Below are 14698 nucleotides of genomic sequence, written 5' to 3' on the forward strand. Positions count from 1 at the left end.
CAAACTTTAAACACACAAATAAATCAATCCAGTTTTTGATAAAAGTGTGAATGTCCCTTGTAAAGTGAAACAATCGACAGCGAGGATAGGCACACGAGGATACAGGTAGAGAGATATATAATCATTTTAATTGCATAAACACAAAAACAAATAATGGAACAAGTAAAGATATAGCTTTACATGCTTAATAACTAATGGAACGCGTAAGAATATCATGTAAATGTAGAAGTATATAAAAATACATTTAATATGCAAACAATAACTATCACATACACTTATTTCTTGCACTTGAATAGAGAGCACATTTAAAGCAAGTGTAAGTGAATTGGACCCGCAAATACTGTTGTGTGCATATTAACTAATTTGAAAAAATAGAATGCAACTAATATGTAACTACTTCAAACACTGACCAGAAGGCGAATAGAAAACGTTAAACTATTTCTAAAATACTGTGGAGATCAATAACGCATTCTAAAATGAATGAACATGTACAGGCGCCATCTGAAATGGTATTCAATATGAACCATAGTTTTCACTTACACTTAACATTTTACGTCAAGTTTTTAGGACTTACATACTACACAAAAATAATAAACAAAACAAATGTAACCAGAACGCTGAATACTGTAGCAGATCTATTCGAGCTTTATTTTTTTCTGACGCGGTTCATGTTGGCACGTGTTGTCTTTCAACATCTGCTTCACACCTTCCAACATGGCCTTGTCCTGGAGAAAGAAAATGTTGTCATTTTGGTGTTTGTATAACGACACAAAAGAACAAATTTGGGTTTACAGTACCTTTGCAATTACAATGTACGCACCCAACTTCGTGAGATGAATGAATGATTATTTCTTAGTGTAATTTGAAGGGTTAGTATTATTCTGTTCCTATATACATGCGGCCATTCAACCTAATTTCCTCCAATTTAAGAATTGTCAAATTGTCATGGATATGATTCGTACGCCAAACTCTCATTTCAACAGAGTAAATTAATTATTTTTCTTATCAACATAATTTTTACGTTTTTTTATGTCACTTTAGGTCAAAGTGCGAACTATAAACGGCCAGCTAGCACTATGACTAGCAGAATATAATTATGACTATATGCACGAAAGTCAAGGCCCTTTCTCAACAAGATAAACCATCGTTAGCAGCGTTTTTGTTGATACCTACTTTTTTTAAAATGAGATTTTGATTAATTTTCCTGGAGCATCCACATTCTAGGACGAGTTCGCACAAAACGTTCGTAAAAAGATGGCGTTTGCACTAGAGCGTCAGGACACTTACCAAAAGAGTTTGACGGTTGAGCATGTCTTTTAGTCGCCTATGCTTAGAGTGAATGTTATATCGTATAATATATATGAAAGAAACTAAAAAGAATACCTACTACCCTAATTAAAATACAAACAAAAAAATTTGCTGTGGCCAGCACAGATACCACCCGCACTCTGCGCATGGGCGATTCTGCCTTTTATGTCTAAGAATATGTGTCGCAAATTTAGTTCCAATCGGTTTAGCCGGAAATGAGACTACACAGACTGACATCATCGAGATTTTGTTTGATTCATATTCCTGGTACTTCAAAACGTGTACTTCCGTCAAAAAAGTGGAGGGTCATCTTTTACCCCACTAACGTGCGGGTGTTAAAAATGGATAAATATGGTCAAACTGAAAAAAATCTTTGAAATCTCAATAAATTTTTTAATTATACGGCGGTGCTGTTTAAAGATATTTTTCTATTGGACCCAACTATACTGCGGGTCATCCTCCAGATGCAATATGGGGTCTAAATGCCTCGCTTACTAACTTGCGTCATTATTCGATAACACTATCCTTGTCCCTCACTGCAATGATGCCAAAATGACATATGATACACGTTCCTGATCGTGATTCACCGAGACACTGTTACGAAAATGGCCACCAGGAGAACATAATCCACGAAGAGGTATTTTTTTCTATGCTGAAGAGAACCGTTCCAACACATTATTTTCGTTAAAACTTTTGTATCAGAAAAATTAAATGTGCAAAGAGGTTTTTTGGCTTCTAATTCACTGAAAATCTGTTAGAAAAATGTGCCTTTAAACTCGTTGCGCGTGCGTTAAAGACCAACATAATCTATGAAGAAGAGCGAAATGTTCCAACGTTTTATTTCTGTTAGGGATTTGAAACATTTCAGAACTTCAGCCGTAGAGAACTTGTATTCCAAAGAGAATAAAGCTTCGGAGCTTTCAAAAATTTTATGGAGCTTTAGAAACTTTCAAAATATTTCAGGCAATTACAGAGATATTTCATCATTGATCATGTGAATGGTAGTGAGAATCCTAATTTCCAACACAGGGTGTTGTTTTTTCAGGGGTTATGTTTTGAGTTATTCTCTTAAATTTGATATCATGAGTTTTTTAGGTTGGTGTATCCAAAAAACTGTTCTCTTTAATAGTATGTAACGAAAACTAGTTAGTTGTCATTTAAAGAAATATGCCCCCTTTTACCACGTACAAGTACGCCACTGACAATAAATTTAAAGTATGTAGATTGGAAGCTAACTTTTGGATACCATAGTTTAGTACATAATGGACCATAACCAAAATACTTCAAATAATCAAGGTTTTTCATTTATTTTCATTTCGATCTAGTTATCCATTAAAATAGAAAAATTTACATCCTTTTTTCTGTTATGATTTAAATCAACGCAATTTAAACTTTCGGTTTAAATACCAAAAATAGTGACGGGTCATCCTGAATGTGAGGTTATTTTAAAATATATTAATTAAATCTGGGGGTGGAGGAGTACTTATGAATAAACACAGAGTTGGTTTATTTTACTTGAATTTGTATTTCCGTATTTGTTTTTCCTTTTAGTATTGTTTGTACGTAAATGCGTAGTTTTTTTCAAATTTTATGACTTTTGTTAATTATTCAATTTAATTAAGATGTTTTAACTAAGACACATCTGGTCAACTTTGCGTTGAATGGCGTGTACTTTTTTTTTCTTTACGCTAAATTTTGGGCCGTTTTTAATAAATGTGTGCAGAAGCAAATTAACCATTATCAAAAGTGGTTTAAGATCTTTAACGTGTGTTGTGCGATTCTTTCAGGGATTTTTTAATTTTTTTATGTATTTCGTAATAAATTTCTGTCATTGTCAATCAATTAATTGTGTGTTTATTCGAATCCATTGTGCGACCCGGGTCGAGATTTCATTTCAGATTTTTCTTATGGTTCACAAGAATGATCGTACCCTCTCCCTCGCCTTGCGGGAGGGGGAACCAGTTGAGCGATTGCCTTCTTTTTCAAATATTAGAACCTACTGCTTCTGCTTCCACTTTCGAATATATCTTACTTTCTTATCGTATTAGCATCCAGAGCCCTCCACCCCCCCTTCCTGTTCCTACAAAAACTTCGCCCCACCTCTACCGCCTAGAGGCGAATATAGAATTGTGGCAATATGCTCTTGAGGCAGTAAAAGTTATGGTCAGGCGACCTTCGGAGAAGTGCCTCCGAAAGGTTATGCGCCCGTTTGATTCCTCTACGTGAAGAAACTTGAGCCAAGCGACCTAAAGGCGGTTACATGGCGCTTTCAACTGAAAAACATGAAAGTGGAGGTCCTTTGTTTTTGCATATTTTTATCTAGTATTTTTGAAGATCGTTGCCGTAAATTTTAAAAAATCGATCCTCAGGTTTCAAATAATCATCTTCTCTTTACAGAATTATGTTCAATCTCAGATCCTTAAATCATAATATACATTCCATAGATATTCGCGATTCAGATTAACAGTGAGACCTCTGGTGGCAGCACATTGAAATTAATATTGGTGGGATAAGACCATTTTGTTTATTTACAATGGTCAAAAGTAATCAATTGGTCTTGTGATATACCATCAATGTTAAACCTAGCGTGCAGGTTATCTGTAGAAAACGTTATCCCACACTAAATAACGCAAAATAACGTTTTTTGTGAGATAACCTGCACGTTAAGTTTGACGTTTCTGATACATCGCAGGGCTAAATATCGTAGTTTTTACGGCTGTAAACGCATACACTTGCAAAAATTTCATTTGCAATCAATGCAATTACACCTCAAAAAGACCAAGGATTTTATTACGTTACTTTAAAAAATTTTAAATGTGATGAGTATATAATGATGCAATCAACAATAAGGATTAATTTAAGAAAACGTAGTCTAACGCATATTTCCAGTCTTTAATTGTGAACATTGCAATTACACAACAAAAATAGGATATAAAGGGTTTACCAATAGCACAGACAACATATACTACAGACGGTCAATGCAATGCTGTAGAAATAAACGCAACACCTAATAGAGTACGGTTAGTGTGTTGTCTACCTTGAAGCAGTCGAATTAATTTGTTGTAAAATGTGGTAGACGCACAGAAAACTGTTGTGTGTGGTAAAAGTGTGTAATAGATGGAGTCATTTTTGTAAAAATAAAATACATATACTCAAACCTTACTTCCTCGGCTTCAACGCCGGCCTTTACGTAGATAAGATAAGCGCTCACCGCTCACTTGTATAACATCATAAATTACATGAAAGAGGATACATTTTAATTCTCATTTTTCGCTTTTCTAAACATTTAAAAAATTGATGGAGCGAATTTGGTTATACAAGGGCGGAAACTAAATTTAGCCTCCACATATAAAATTATGAGGTTGGACAAGGAGAGATTTTATTAGAATAATAAACATAATTTTTGTTTTTCCATAATAAATATATTATTATACCGGGTGGTGACTTGAACAACGCACCATAGGAATTGCAATAGTAATTTTTTCATTTCTGATTATTGACTTCTGTAATTATTTTAGAGAGAAAGTCTATTTAGGTTTTTTGTAGGGAAACAAATTACGAATCCATGCATACTATAGCTTTTAATTTTCTGAACTTAGAATTCCAGAAATTGGATAACTAAAAACTTGCGCTTTTAAGAAAATCAGTGGTGCCATGGCAATTTGAAATCAAACATGGCAAATGCAGGCGCTTTTGTTTGATTTCCTAACTCCATGGAATTACCGACTTTATAAACGCGACAGTTTTTAATTTTTAAATTTTTACTGATTCTGAATTTATCAAATACGAAACAAGAGTATTTACCGATTCGTTTATATAATTCGAGGTAAATCTTTCACTCACGCCTTTGACGCTCCCGACGAAGGCGACGACGGGCGACTTCACTTCAGCGCCCCCCAGAATTGGCGTCCAGGGCCTGGGCCCCCTCTCGCCCCTCCCCCTCGCACGGCCTTGCCTACCTATATGTATATGTGATATTTATTATAGCATGATCTGTGATAATAACATCACAAAATTTTTTGATTAGGGAAGGGAGCACTTAACGAACTTTATTTATTTTATGTCAATGTATAGGGTCAACATAGTCCAGCCAATTAGCTCCAAAAGTATTCTAAACTGGATGTTGGCATTTCACACAACGAAACCAAGTGTATTCTAAGTAGTTCCCTGCCCGGATTCTCCCGGAACATATTGCTATATACACAAAAAAACCAAGAAAAAAATGGAAAAATGCAGTTTTTTTCGCATTTGACTTCCAATTATCTCGTCAACTAATGCTCGAGCTCATAGAAATGAATTTGTTTCGAATAGAATTTTCAGTTGGTACAGAACCGTTCATTTTTAAATGTTATTGTTTTTTCTGGAAAAATACAAAAAAAGTAATCCCAAAAATTAACATTTGTTTTTGTTGATACGCCCTTCTCGATGCTTTGTCTTTCAAACTGGATGACTCCCAGAGCGTTTTCAATATTTTTATGGATGGTGGAACCGTAAAACAACCTATTCCAACAATTGTCTCTGTTGTCCCGATGAGTTTTGCAAATCGACGGACTGTGGAATTAGTTTAGTGGAAACCCCAGAAATAGAACAAGAAAGTAACTTTATAATAGGCCCTTGGCACTCTGTTTAATAAAAATCATACCAACTGTATCTGATAGAAAAATCGATTCTAAACAAATCGTTCTCTTCATTTTTTCCGTAAGAGGAATAGTTAACGAGATACCTAATTAAGTTAAATGCGAAAAAACGATATTTTCCCATTTTTTCTTCGTTTTCTTGTGTATAGCAATATGTTCCCGGAGTTTCCGGTCAGCTAGACTGTCATTTACGGATTCAGGGGATTTTTTGCATACAATACACATGGGCCCGTATGAATAAAAGTAAGCAAATGCTTATACATACTTGCAAAATTCAAAGTAAATACTCGTAAGTGCTCCTTCGCACTGGGTGACTTAGCAGCGCTTCTAAGCAGAAGGACAGGACGCAGTGCAGCGCTGCTAAACCATGCTAAACAGACCAGTATGAAGGGGCAGTTACGAGTATTTACTTTGAATTTTGTAAGTATAAGCATTTGCTTACTTTTATTCATACGAGCGCTTGTTTCGTTGAGTGAAGTGACAACACACTAAACCGGCAGACAGTAATAGATACAAAACTATAAACCATCTCGAGGATCGCTATTAAAACTTTGCTTTGTGACAATTTTCGTAGGTAATTGCACAAGTGCATCAAAATGCTCTTTTAACAAATTATGAAAATAACCGAACGCAGTTTTTTACTGATAAGATATTTGAATAAACAAGTAAAAAGGTTTTCGCCCTAAGGCGAGTAACTTCAGCGCATTTTCCATAAATTGATCAATACTTCCCCAAATGCCATACCTATGTGCGCTACGTTTTTCATTACTAGATGCATATATGGTTAAAATGTTAAAGAAATATCTTCATAAATAAGGAAGTTGACACTTTACTGCGCAGTTGATATTGCGCGTCCTGCGCATGCGCTTATTAATCTGATATTTACAATATGCAATACGTTTGCTTTTACTATAAGTATCTTTGGTTAAAATTTCAAAGAAATATTTCCATAAATAAGAAAGTTTGCATTGCGCAGTCTGCGCATGCGCACATCTGATTTTTACTATATGCGATATATTTGCCTTTGCGCAGTTCAATCGTCAAGATTTTCTTTGACTCAGGTGCCAGAGCGATACGCTACCGAATGCTAAAAGAACGAACTAAATATCTTGAAAACTGTAGGAGTAGTTAAGGCCTCGGACAGACCGACGGACAGAGAAAGTGGCTGCAGTAGCGCACCCAATTTCGTTGGAAAATGCGCTAAAAATTATCAGGTTTATTTTGATGCACGAGTGTAATTCGGGGGAATATTTCCCGAATAGACATTACAAACTCACCTTACCTATTTATCAAATTGTTAAGTGTATTCCCATGAAATGTGCAATTAGCGCAGGGCTCTTTCGTTTTCTACAATGCAATTACCGCCGTAATTGACCGATAATTGCACACCTCAAATGGGATTTATTACATGATGAGGCAAATATTCATTCGAAAATTGCTTATGTTTAGGTTTTCTTTACCCAAGTTAAATGAAGTTAAATTGCTGATTGCAAGATTTATTCCACAAACGGAGAGACAAGTAGGCAAGTAGAGTACGTAGGTATATAAAAAAAAAACGGAGATTACACTTTTTTCGAGAATTCGAAAAGTGGTGCAAGTTATATCGTTTCTTATGCACCCAAAGACAACGAGTAATACGTAATTGCGAATATAAAGTGATATTTGCTTTGTATGTGTACCTGCAAAGATTATCAGCACTTCGCCCAGATGTAAATATGGGGATTTCTTGCGAGAGTGGGACAGCTTTCTAACAATAAAGTATCAATACTTCTTTCCCTAGACAATTTGCAAAACCATTCCAAAATAAGAAATCTGTAGAAGAACCAACACATTGTTGTATGCGCTAATAGATGGAGCAAAATAGAGGGATAGCAGGTTTTTAAATAAGGGGACATGTGAAACAAAACTTGGCGTGCTTTTTCCCCTTAAGATTGACCGTCTGTAGTATATGTTGTCTGTGCCAATAGGGACGATAGGATTTTAAACGTTTAAGGCGGCTATGTTGGATGCCAAACATTTAACATATGCTGTCAGTTGTCATCAGTAAGGCTTGCCATTTCATCATGAACAAGTTCACGTTGCCTCAACGCTTGGAAATTATCCAACAACATGCCACACAGCGAACGCTACAATGGACTTATTGCGTCAACAGTTTGGTGAATCGTTGATTTCTCAAAATGACCCCCACAATTGGCCGCCAAGATCATGCGATTTAACACCATTGGACTTCTTTTTGTGGGGCTATGTGAAGTCAAAGGTTTATGCGAATAAACCCAAGACTCTTGACGAGCTCGAGGCCAACATTCGAGCGACCATAGCTGCCATTCCACCCGATATGATCCACCGAGTCATCGAAAATTGGTCCGATCGGATGAGCCAGTGCAGAAAGAGCCGCGGTGGCCATTTGAACGATGTTTTGTTTAAATCATAAATGGCATGAAATACAGCATCTAATAAAACCAATCAAACCTAAATTTGACCAAATTGACTGTGTTTTATTTCAATTTAAAATCCTATCGCTCTTATTGGTAAACCCGTTATAAGTCATTCTTTGAGTGTAATTACGCTACAATAAAGCGTTACCTATGAGACACATTTAAGTCTCGAAAACGGTGTAACGAAGGACCCATTCTCCGACCGAAAACGACCAGTTTTAGTGATCACCCTGTAGATGAACACTTGGTTTCTAGGTAGAAGCGTCTTAAGTTGGGTGCTTTGTTACGAAGATTGTCGTGTCGAAAGTTTAGGAGTTGATTTAATTTTAATTGTGCTTCAGTCGCCGCTACCGTAAATACTGCCGTAGTTAACCCGCCGTTTGCAACGTTTCTCGTAGGAATATTCAAATTGTTTATATAGCCGCTGAAAGCTCTCTTGTCAGGGAAGAAGAGAGAGAATCAATCTTATTGAGTTGTTGAGTATTAAGCTCGTACAATTTACGGAAATATCAACGTGATAGGAGCCCCGCCGTTTGACCTCCCATTTAAAAAAACAATTGGGATATGTATAATTAATCATAATTAGTTGAACGGGTATAGATAACAGCCTCTGATTAAGTCGAGATTACATCCGTTAGCTGCGCCCTTAACAAAACTTGAGTTTTGACACCAGTCCCGTATTTTTAACACGCCTGGGAAGGACGTAATTAATTGAAAGTTGTAATTTTTTGATGTAGATAACCAATTACGCTCTCCCATAGCATAGTTGAACTTTATATAAGGTGAAAGCTTTGAGATCTTTTTGCCATTTTTGCTTGTAGCAAGGACGTAGCTAGCTTTTCCGTCAATTTACTTTTCATCAGCACCGTCCAATTTTCGTTTTAATTGAAATTAATTCTACCACACCCTATTTAAATCTTTTGCATTTGGTAGTTTAAACGAAACGTAAAATCTTTTGCCTTTTGCATCTTTTTTGCTTTTACATTAAGTTTACGGGACCAGCTTTTGCTTTTTCTTGCACAGTAATTCCTGCTGTTCCGTTAATTACCAGGTAGACTTTCTGCTACTTTCCGTTTCATGATTTATAAGGGGAGCTATAATGTTTCGCTTTCCTGCATTTGCTTCCCTGTACAAACCGCTACCGAATCCAATTATTAACTGTTCCGCTTGGGGAAATTGTTTGTTTTAGCATTCACCAGTAGCAGACTGCCTCCTGCCCTTTAGAATTCCTGGGACCGCCGTTCTCCATTCGAGTTTCCTGGAGCTTACCATCGCCGACCACATCTTGTCCAAAAGCAAGAGAGACTGAAAACTTCTGGTGGCGTCCCGTTGCGCCCAGTTTCCAGTGAAAGTTCGTCGCAACGGCAGGATAAACTCATTTCACTTTCAAATTAATACAATTTCATTTAAAAACGCCGCTACCACCTATATGCGCCATTTGTAAATTACACCAGCGCCTCTAGTGTTAATCAGAATCGCGAGTAGCCTACAGCCACTAAATCTGTGCAAACGTATGTGAGAGAGAGCCAAAAGTAGAACGCCGCTCGTGCGCACTGAGTTGCCATTTCACTGGCGTGTGGGATAATGAAACAAGAATTTTAAACTGGTAACTCAAGATCGCGCCAACCATGACGCCATCGGTTGAAGTTTAACTAAATTGCTAAATGACTTGTGTAATAAAAAGAAATGAAAAATTTAAAAACTCACAGTAAACTGCCTTAATTCAGTTATTCAATTTACCCGAAAGAAACTTTCTGAACTGAAACAGAAATCCATAAAAAAGCGTGCTAATCCATTCTTCATGAACTCGCGCAAATAATTGAAAAGCGCAATAACGTAGTACACAATGATTTTAAATCAACACGACGAATTTTAGTCAAGCAAATTTGTGTGTCAATAATGGGTTAGTGCGATATGTCATACACTCCAACTATCCAAATCATTCTTACTTTGTACTAAAATGCAAATGGTAATAAGCACATCTTAATAGTGCAGCAATTCACCTAGATCAGGGGTCAGCAATCTGCGGCTCTCCGTATTTATCTAAAGAAATTAGTTCATTTTTTCGAAATTCGCCTTTTTAATTAATCTTATTTGTTTACGAAATCAAAAGTACACTTGCAGCAAATAATTATCTAATTTTTGACACTTGTTTACTTTCTGGTATTTTTTTGTTTTTTTATTATAGTAGCCTACTCCGATGTATAAACACGTAATTAATTAATGAGTAGGTACTTTTGTGAAATAACCTAAACACTGCGGAGTTTAAGCACAGGGCACCCCTTATAAACATTTAAGAGAAGACAAAAGCGAATAGCGAAATAAAATAGTGGTAGTTCCATTTGAAAAAGAATAGTTATAGCACTTTGAACAAATGGCACTGAAACAAGTAAAAATATGCAGGATGTTCTATTTAAAAAGATCAGTGATTTATTGAGATCGTAAAAATGGGACACCCTGTACATTCAAAAATAATTTCTGTAGATCCGCAACCGCCAATATTTTTTCCACGTATCAGCTATGTAGGAAAAACCGACGCACTGTTGCAGGCCCCTGTATATAGCCAAATACTATAATATTGAATCAAAAACTTGTTGTGGCTCTTTAACCTTCCGTTAGTGTCGCCCGGTCTCTGAGACCGCAGAAAACGTCAATCGTGTATGAATCAGAAGATTGGCCGAGTTATTACCATCCGGGCTAGGTTTGCCTTCTTTAGAACACTTTGAAGCTACTAGCACAGTTTGGATGTTGTACATATACTCTTTGGGTCTGTTTTTGGTGTTATACTTACAGAGCGCGCATATTGAGGTGTGAGAGACCGCCGTTACTAATGACGTCTTCGTTTACGTGAATCGTTTTTTCTTCGTTTTGATTATTATAAACACGTTGAACACGTTGAAACACCTTTTGTTCACAACAAAAGAACGTTTTGTTTTTTCAAAGCACTCGTATTTTTAGGAAAAATGTGATACTGAACCACCATGTGTGATATATCGTTGTAAAGAGAAAAAAAGACGTAATCTCAAAATGTCAAAAATTCAATATGGCGCCCATAAGAAAAACTAAAGTTGCCACGTGTATCTCCGTCATCTTGAAAGCAATGAAAAACAGGAAGCCATATTTGAAATCGCCATTATAAAGTGTCCGAATAATGTGTTAATTAGAAATGTCTACTACTATTAGTTTATCATAAAAAAATTAAAAACGAAACTCGGAAATTTGCGTTTTTTTGTGATATCTTCAAAACTATTGAAGTTATTTCAAATTTCTTTTCAGATTCTTATTCAGCACGAAAATTGGCTTGCCCCCATTTAACCAACGTTCTATCTCTTAAGATAAGTGAGATCCCCATAATGGCACTCGAAAAATGGACGCCGGTATACTGAAAATAAATTCTACACCTATTAACACACCTTAGAAAATAATTGCCGATTAATTTACATTTAAAAAAAGCTTCTTTTGATACCGCGGTCTCACACACCGCCGACACCAAATATGTTGCAAAATGTCGCGACACTACCGGAAGGTTAAAAACTGGGAAATTTTGTAAATTGTAATTTTTGGCTCTTCCGTTTCAATAGGTTGCCAACCCCTGACCTAGATGGCATGACTGTAGTTCGTCTTACACAACTTACCCGTGCCAACCATGGATGGTCTGCAACCTGATGGATCGTCAGTCTATCCTCCGGATTTCGCATTAGCATTTTTTTTATTAGATCTTTCCCATTGCTCGACACATACGTCCACGCCCCCGTCACCATTTCCAGTTGACTATTCAGGATCGTCTTTCGTATATCTCCGTCTTCCGCCGCGCTATAATGGTACGAATGTAAAAATGAGACACCTAAATCATTAGCAGCGTTTACTTAAACGGCAACTTGTTTGAAAGCATCGCGTACAAAACCACACCTAAACTCCACACGTCTACTTGTTGAGTGTACGGCCCATAGCATGGATCGATAATTTCGGGCGCCACAAACGCCAACGTTCCGCAAACCGTCTGCATGTGTGATGTACTTTCGATGAGCTTACTCAATCCGAAATCGGCAATTTTCACGATGGGCGGCAATTGATGCGATTGCAGCAAAATGTTGGCCGGCTAAAATAATCGATAATTTCTACTCAATCAGTCAAAGAAACACACCTTGATATCGCGATGGGTGATATTACGTAAATGCAAATACCTAATACCCAATAGAAGCTGGTAGAAGATCGGCTTCACCACGTTTTCAGGTAACGGACTATTAGACGCGTACATTAAGCTACTCAACTCGCCGCCTCCCATATACTCCAACACCATAAAGACGGCGTCATCCGTGTTGACGACTTCTTTTATGCCGATTATGCACGGCTGCATTGCGAGAATGAAAATGTGGACGTAAAGCTTGCACTCATACTTACATGTTCGATCGACTGAAGAATTCTAACCTCGTTATCCATTCTCCACGAATCATTCCCATTATTTGGTTGATTTTCGTTTCTCCTAATTACCTTTTTTATTGCGTACTCTTTATTGGTTGTCTAAAATTATATTGATCAGTATCGAGCAAAAAGGAGATGTACAGATGGTGAACAAAGACAATGAAGCTGGTGCAAAAGAGGAAAGCAGTTGGCCAACACCTACAACCTTTCAGGAAGTTCTACATTATATAATGTCTTACCGTGGCGTACAAAACAGATTGTGCCAGTCCGATCATTCATAATCGTCCACCATCTGTTGCAAAATGAAAAGACCACAATTTGTCTATAATTCAAGTACGTACCTACTTTGTGGAACTCAATTACTATGTAACGAGACGCGTTTTGTCAAAAACAACTTTCCTAGCTGAAGCTAGGTGGCTATTACAATCACCGTTTTTTGGGCATGTTCACAAATTTTTGACGCACACATTTTTGCCTAGATATCAGTTTCAGGGAATAATTTATTGGGGTTTAACTGAACCTGCATAAGCGGGACGAATTGGAGTGTAGCAGTCATTTCTTTTTTGAGTTGCGACTATCAGTTCCAAAATTCCATTTATCTACAGTCGATTATGACAGAAACTATAGCGGGGATGTCAACAAACAATTTATATAAAATATTCTTCACACGGGTGTAAGGTAACTATTTTTTTTTTCAAGAAACTTATGCTTTTTATTGAATATTCTTCTTCTACATGGGAAAATAATAAACTTTCGTTTTTGTATTTGAAGGAGTTAACTGAAGGCCCTCAGCCTAAGTGAAAAATGTACAAAAAAACCTTACTCAACTATGTAGGTAAAACCGTAAGTGTATGTGTAATTGTTACTGAAGGTAAATTAAAGAAGAATCGTAAATATTGTGATTTTTAAGGGTGTAGCTTTGTCAATGAATTATTTTAACTGACATAAAAGTCAGGAAAATGACACATTACTGGCGAGGAAATATTTATTTCCGAGTCAAGTAGTGTCATTTTACTGACGAGTTTTGTATTAAATTTTACCCAAAATCAAGCCCAAAATAGTATTTTAATATTTGATATAAAACTTTTGATTAATGTCAATCTGTCAGTCATGACAGGAGTCATTAGACATTACTAATGTGACAAATGCGGCCGGTAAAGTGACAGGACGCAGCGAAAATAGACAGATAACGTATTATTGCCACTGTCATGAAAACCACCGTAAACTGTGAAAACTAAAGTCCCTAGATTACTAAAGTAACGCGAATAGCAGCCATTTTGGCTCCGTTTGGGGATCGCGAAATTTGAAATTGAACAGTTGGAAAGTATGTATTTTGTAGTCGCTCTTGGATTGTGCGGATACTTTTGGATAGGGCAAGTTTTGTGAGCATATCGTTTAATAGCATTTAACATCACAAGAAAAACATAGTTGCATCGCTTCTTCAATCGTTTCACCACTCCACATAAAACCCTTGTGTGTACCCAATTCTAAATATTTTAATTGATCTTCATTAAACGTTTTCGAAAAATTGTCTTCACTTCTGAGTAATTTCTTTTTTCGGATTCTGTTTTCTTGTAAAAGTGCATAGATGCGCTTCTCTAATGAATTAATGGTTACATCAGTACTCTCCCGAATGTACACACAAATATTATAATACAAAACAAATGTCAAACCTGGCACTAGCTGTCAAACGGCCATTTTGGCTCAATTAGCAGTTTGTTTTTATCTATACACTGGCCTAATGAATCACGTTAGTAATCTAGGGACTTTTCTCACTTTTTTTAAATGGACCACCCTGACAGAAAAATATACAGGGTGTTCCATTTAAAAAAGTGAGATTTTTTAATATGAAGTTTTGTAACTTTGGATCTAGAAAAAAACACCCTGTAAGCTATT

General features: G+C 36.5%; 1 protein-coding gene across 1 annotated transcript in view; it reads right to left on the minus strand.

Annotated features, from left to right (window-relative positions):
* Window positions 1-108: 108 nt before the first annotated feature.
* The window catches only part of LOC116177683 (ovarian-specific serine/threonine-protein kinase Lok-like), a 27926-nt gene continuing 13336 nt past the window's right edge, over window positions 109-14698 (minus strand). Inside the window, exons 4-8 of the mRNA XM_031496730.1 lie at window positions 12782-12901; window positions 12525-12731; window positions 12247-12479; window positions 12016-12193; window positions 109-725 (exon numbers count right to left, since the gene is read on the minus strand). Coding sequence (XP_031352590.1) covers window positions 636-725; window positions 12016-12193; window positions 12247-12479; window positions 12525-12731; window positions 12782-12901 — 828 coding nt within the window. The 3' untranslated portion in view covers window positions 109-635. The remainder of the gene's footprint in view (window positions 726-12015; window positions 12194-12246; window positions 12480-12524; window positions 12732-12781; window positions 12902-14698) is intronic.

The sequence above is a fragment of the Photinus pyralis genome, unplaced genomic scaffold (assembly GCF_008802855.1).
Source record: "Photinus pyralis isolate 1611_PpyrPB1 unplaced genomic scaffold, Ppyr1.3 Ppyr1.4_LG8, whole genome shotgun sequence".
NCBI classification, from domain to species: domain Eukaryota; kingdom Metazoa; phylum Arthropoda; class Insecta; order Coleoptera; family Lampyridae; genus Photinus; species Photinus pyralis.